Consider the following 6696-nt stretch of genomic DNA (forward strand, 5'->3'; position numbering starts at 1 on the left):
ATAAATAAATAAATAAATAAAAGTAGAGATAAGTCAAAAGAAATAAACCCATATAGAAACATGTAAAGTCTACCTTAAGAAATATTTATTAGAAAAATAGAATTCTGCTTATTATTACCAATATTGTAATCATAACATTAAAGTCTGTACACATGTTTATCATCCCTGTCCTCCAATTAGGAAAGATTCTACTAGGTTTCTTTCTAAATAAATAGTCTAAATAAAAACACAAGAATTTATTAACTTCAAAATATAAGTTCTTAATATGTAAGTAACAGAAAAAATATAAGTGGTGCCCCACCACTGAACACAGAATTTCAGTCAAATTATAGCTCTAAAATTCACCAATAACTACACTCTAGTACTTAGAACAACATAAGGACTGCTTTTGCTCTATTCTAATGACAAAATCAAGATTTTTCATTTCATTGCCACTGGATATACCTTGTAAACTGCACAACTTTAAAAGTAGGATTTACATACTCCCCCCGTGGCCAAAGACCAAACTCTCCTGGTCATTTACAACTGAACATTTATGTTACCTTCCCTGGACATTGAAGGCATTTTCATTTTTAACCCTACAAAATACCTGATAATTTCTTTAGAGAGAGAAAATTAGGTGCCTATCATCCAGATGCCTAATACAGAAACAATCAAGGCTAAATAACTTAGGGAGTCAATCATTAACCATAAATGGTAAAGAGTGGCAGATTCTGAACCACTTAACACTGCGGCTTAGATGATTATAGTTTAGAAAACACTGTAATCCACTGATTTGCTGAAGATAACATTATTTTGATGTAGCTACTGCTGCTCAAACAAATAGGACCTGTTTCCCTGTTATTGAAGCTATTTAACACTTTCTGTGACAGGTTCAAATTCTTAACCATGCTATTTCAGTCATCCAGAAAATATTTAGATCCAACTATATGCAGAGCACTCCATTATGGAAATATGATGGTAGTTAAGATTTAAAAAATACACACGAATTTAAGTGAAAAACTAAAGGTAATAAAGACACCCACTGCAACAAAAGAGGTTATGAGGCGATATGTATTAATTGCAAAATGAGTGGCATAGGGCTATTAAATACTATAAATTTAGAGGACAGAGAAATTATAGGATAAGCTAAAATAGTCAACAAAATCTTCACTAATAGAGTAGGTACTAAGGTAGACTTTGAAGCTGAGTAGGATAGGTAGACAGAAAGAGGAAATTTCAAACAGAAAATAATGGTAAATGATACGAAAAGGTTCCCCTAGATCTAGAACAGCAGTTCTCAACCTGTGGGTCACGACTCCTTTGGGGGTCGAACGACCCTTTCACAGGGGTTGCCTAAGACCATCAGAAAACACATATATAATTACATATTATTTTTGTGATTAATCACTATGCTTTAATTATGTTCAATTTGTAACAATGAAATTGGGGGTCACCACAACATGAGGAACTGTATTAAAGGGTCGCGGCAATAGGAAGGTTGAGGACCACTGATCTAGAACAATGATTCTCATTCCTGACTGCATTAAAATACCTGAAAACATTTTTTTTAAATACTGAAGCCTGGTGCTCGCTTCAACAGCACATATATTAAAAATACTGATGTCTGGGCCTTGTCTCACACCAATTAAGTCAGAATCTAGTGTGAAGGAGATAGGATTCTTTTCTTGCTTTTGTTTTTAAAAACCTCTCCTGATTCTATCAACAACCAAGATTGAGAACCACTGCTCGAGGATAAGTTTTTGGTATCTGTGTAGCCTTTGAAGATAACTGAGTTTTTAAGCTAGAAAGCCTACAAAGGAGAATTGGCCTAAAAACTTAATGCTAGAAAAGGGACTACTTTATACTGAAAACAATGGGAAACCATTACACGTTTAAAGGCTCAGAAATGACCTGATGAGAGTGGTATGTTAAAAACATACAGTAATTCTGGCCAAAAAGTGACAAAAACATGGAAAACTGGATAGAATTAAATAGCATATTGAGATAAGCATGAAGATCTCAAGATTATTCATATGCTAATTATGAATAAACCTTTCCTCATTCACTCATTATATAATCTAATGACCACACAAATTATGTGTTAACATCTACCTTTCCCATTAGACCTGAACTCTATGAGGGCAGGAATTAGATCTGTCTTGTTCAACACTGATTCCATATGCCCAGCATAAAGCAGCCATCAAGTGAAGGACTACTGTATACAAGAAAATCCATCTCTCTAGTGAGGACATTAAAAAGACTGTAGCTAAGCACATCAAAGATAAATGGATATTATAAATCACTGTGAGCATCCTTTTCCAAAATCAAAGGTTGATTCATACATCCACCCCCTCAACATCAGTAATCAGAGGTGAAATTACCAAAAAGCTAATAAAGCTTAAACTCTGTGCCCACTCATCCATACAGGTTCCTTCAAGACTCTAAATCTAATTGTATATGCATTATGTCATATTCTTTTTCTTTTATTTGTTAATCCTCACCCAAGAATATTTTTCCATTGATTTTCTTTAGAGAGAGTATAAGGGAGGGAGGAAAGAGGGGAGAGGGGAGGGAGGGAGGGAAACATCAATGTGAGGATGTGAGAGAAACACATCAATTGGTTGCCATCTGCATGCACCCAGAACAGAGCCAGGATAGAACCTGCAATCCAGGTCTATGCCCTTGATCAGGAATCAAACCTGTGATCCTTCGGTGCAAGGGCCAATGCTCTAAGCATTGAGCCACACTGACCAAGGCTCCTATTTTTCTTAAAAAGTTCCTCCCTCACCCAGATTGTATGACCTTCACGTCAAACAAACTTTGGATCTAGCCTTTGTTATAACTACATTTCTAATAAAACAAAAGTAGATATAACCCCTCATGGATACACAAAGAAGACGGCTAAAAGACAAAGTTTAGTATTACCAAATCAACTGCAAATTCTAAAGAGGAAATTAAAGAAAATTATTAACAAGAAAAAGGTAACAAACTGAGTGTAATAATACTAGGAACTTAAGGAAATGATATAATAAAAATTTTAAAACATTTGCCTACAACTTAGTATTAATAACAGTCTTTTTGACCACATCAAAAGAGACCCCAAGCCTTACAAATATGCTGTTTAGTAAGACAAAGATGTGTCTAGTAAAAGTTTAAAAAGTAACTTGAAACAATCCTTGTAAAGAAATAAGAGCAAGGGTCACAGAAGAGAAAAGGGTCAAATTTGAACCCCCAGATAAAAAGCTACAACCTCCAGCTGCCTCCTTTGATTATTTCCAAATGGCAATCAGAGTCAGCAGCTGTTTTTCTCTTTATCATTTGAAAAGACCAGCTGAAAATAAGATACTATGCCTCTAGAAAAAGCAAAAAGTCTGCAGACATTTTTTTCTGACAACTAGAATAAGTATGTGCCATTCTAAACAATGATAAACACTGCAAGTGGACCAAAAGGGAGAGATGGAGGGGGCAGAGAGAAAATTAATGGGTTTGAAATAATACAGCTTCTAACAAAAACTGCAGATGAAAGAGATGCAATTATGCAATTCAATAAAAATTTCTGTTTCAAGTTCTGCTTAATATTTTTAGGACAACTTAATACATTAGAATTTATCAAAGGTTTTATTTATATACTTTATCACAAATTGACATATGTACAATTATAAGTAATTGGTTTGTTGTTACAGTACTAAACAAATTGTGTCTAAATATAACTGTATTTAATAATTTGAATTAATGTGAGATTAAAATGATTAAATGAGACCAGTGTTCAAGTAAGGGTGAAATTTCAGCTGCTTCATAACAATTAACCTGAGGAATTCATCATGTTGATGGAAGGGATATGTGTGTAAAGAAGAGGGAAAGAGAGAACAGTGAGTTAAGGAATAAAAATATACTAGTATATACATATACATATATATTCGAAATAGAACAGAATGTAGTTATAGAAACATTACAAAGTTGGAACTGTCCAACTTTGATTCATATTTAGCAATTTAAAGTCTTTCTGAAATAAAATTTTATTTGATATAACACCAGAAAATAAAGATTATAGCGGTTTTTAAAAAATATTAATGTTGCTTTTAAATAAAAGAAAGAATATGCTGACTTGCAAATTTACCTTAAAAAATATACTTAGTCAAAAATGAACTCCACTGAAATCTTACATAATAGCACACAAAAGGATTTTAAAAATCCTCATTTATCACTCAAGTATAAAAACTTGAAGCCACCAAAACAAGTCAATATACACATATATATTACCTTGGCTGGGGTATGAATCCATATAGCTGGGTTAAGAAGAATGTGATCACACAACTGCTTAAGTAGGGGCATCCCATTCTGCAGATTACTCAGATATTTTGAAAATGCAAGGCAAAGTTCAAGCACTGCTCTGCTGACATGGGATTTGGAAGACTGCAAGGCAAGATATTTCAAAGGTCACTATCATCACAAGGCAAGGTAAGTAAATTAAAAGTTGCTAATATCAGAAAAATGTTGCCCCACAAGCTATGCTCTAAGTTAAAGATGACATAAGACTTAACAACTTTTCTTTCATAAAGCAATGGGGGGCAAGGTAAAAACAACAAAAGGTTATTTTAATTTAGGTAATTCTACATAACCAAAGAGACACTTGGAAACCCTTGCAGACCCAGTTTCTCAGCCACTTAGGAGACCAAGTCATGGGCTACAAATTAAGAATCAGACATGTAAAAAGCATTTCATACTTTACCTTTTCAAGACTATATCCTATTACCAAAAAGCCCTTGCAGGCAAGCATCTGCTCCTGCATGGCAATTGAATTCTTCAACAACTCCATGATAAAAGCCAGCAAAGTTGAACTGCAATAAGAAAAAGACTATGGTTTAAAAAAAAAAAAAAAGTGTGGGGTTTTTTTTTAAAGGTAGATAGATAAATCTTAATAAAAGTTCTCTATTTCAAGGAAATATAAGTTCTACTAAAACTGCCTCAACATTATTCCAGGACTAGAATTTTAATGTAATTAGGATTTACTCAAATACTTATTTCCTATATTATATCACAAACATGTAAATAAGTGAATTACTTAGAAACAATATGACAAACATGCACGAAAAATAAGTAATGACCAAAAACAATAAAACGGCAAACATTAAGTATATAAAGGCATTAAAAAAGATACATGGAGCAAACAGACTAGGGTAGAAATCCTCAAAATGTGTTAGGATTGGAGGAACCAAGATGGCGGCATAGGTACACACCTGTACTTGCTGCTTCGCACAAACAAATCAAAACTACAACTAAAAGACAAAACGGATATCATCCAGAACCATGGTAAGGTTGGCTGAGTGGAAGTTCTACAACTAGAAGGAAAGAGAAAAGCGCACTGAGACGGGTAGGAGGTGCGGAAGGGCGAAGGTACAGAGAGGTGCGCGTGGAAACGGGCTGGCAACTGGGTACACTGTTGTCTTTTTCAATCGGGAGGGAGATACAAACTCCTGATTGCTCTGAACTCCAGTTCCAGGTGAGACTCTGAGGACCCAAACTCATATGGGGAGACACTGGACTGTCTGGCATCAGGACAGGAACACAAGGGCGGCTTCGCAGAGGTGCTTGCAGAGATCACTATTCCTGCACGGGGCCACAGGACACAGAGACCCAGGGATCTCTCTGATGCAGGGCTGAATGGCAGCCATAGCTGTTTGCTCCGCCCTGGTGATTCCCTGAGACCCCGCCCCACACAATTTACAACCCCACCCAAGCTATAAGCAGAGGCTTTTGCATATAAATGGCCTGTTCTTTTGCAATCTAAAACCTAACAAATTGCTGCTGAATCAAAGAGTGTCAAAGATTCCAAAAGAAGGCCTAAGGGTCTACAGCAGCTTCCATTGCTTCACAGCTGGGCCTAATCTGAGCACTTCCAAACTCCAAACAAAGAGGAGGAATCTGCAGATCTCTCTGTAGCTCCTGCTGGGTGGCCTCAGTCAGTGGCTGACTTTGCACCTCCTTGGAAATCCAAGAGCCAGTGTACCCAGTGATCAGCGTGAGACCATACCAGATTAAAACTCTTCACATCCATAAGAGACACACTCAAGGGGCAGATTCAGTGAGCACCAAAGCCCCACTGAAGCAAGTCCTGCCCCATAAGGGTGTCTCCAGCACAGCAGTTCTTCCACTATAGGCACAGCTGGTCCTCACAGCCAATTGTCCTGGTGGTCAATTCATCCCAGTGATACCAACAGCAATCAAGGTTTAACTACAACAAGATGGTGCACACAGCCCACATAGAGTTGCAACAAGCATGTCCACCTCAGGTAATTAGGGAGGCTGAGCCACTGGGCCCTACAGGACACCTAGCACACAAAGCCACTCTATCAACACAGGAAAGCAGCCAAAATGTGGAGACAAAGAAACATGTCACAAACGAAAGAAATGGAGGACAGCAAACTACTGGATAGAGTTCAAAACCACGATTATAAGGTTACTCAAGAATCTTCTAGAAACCCCCCAGAAATTTAGTGAGACCCTTAAGGATATGAAAAAGGATCAATTAGAAATTAAGCATACAGTGACTGAAATAAAGAATAATATACAGAGATCCAATAGCAGACTAAAGGATCCCAAGAATCAAGTCAAAGATTTAAAATAGGAAGAAGCAAAAAACACCCAACTGGAAAAACAAAAAGAAAAAAGAATCCAAAAATATGAAGATAGTGTAAGGAGCCTCTGGGACAACTT

At 36.4% G+C, this 6696-nt stretch overlaps 1 protein-coding gene across 4 annotated transcripts in view; it reads right to left on the bottom strand.

Annotated features, from left to right (window-relative positions):
* LRBA (LPS-responsive vesicle trafficking, beach and anchor containing) overlaps nucleotides 1-6696 on the bottom strand; it is a 566714-nt gene that overhangs the window by 488448 nt on the left and 71570 nt on the right. For all 4 annotated transcript variants that reach the window (XM_005871408.2, XM_014543868.1, XM_014543867.1 and 1 more), the window contains exons 12-13: nucleotides 4712-4820; nucleotides 4243-4395 (exon numbers count right to left, since the gene is read on the bottom strand). In XM_005871408.2, coding sequence (XP_005871470.1) covers nucleotides 4243-4395; nucleotides 4712-4820 — 262 coding nt within the window. The remainder of the gene's footprint in view (nucleotides 1-4242; nucleotides 4396-4711; nucleotides 4821-6696) is intronic.

This window comes from Myotis brandtii, unplaced genomic scaffold, assembly GCF_000412655.1.
Source record: "Myotis brandtii unplaced genomic scaffold, ASM41265v1 scaffold34, whole genome shotgun sequence".
Classification (NCBI taxonomy): Eukaryota; Metazoa; Chordata; class Mammalia; order Chiroptera; family Vespertilionidae; genus Myotis; species Myotis brandtii.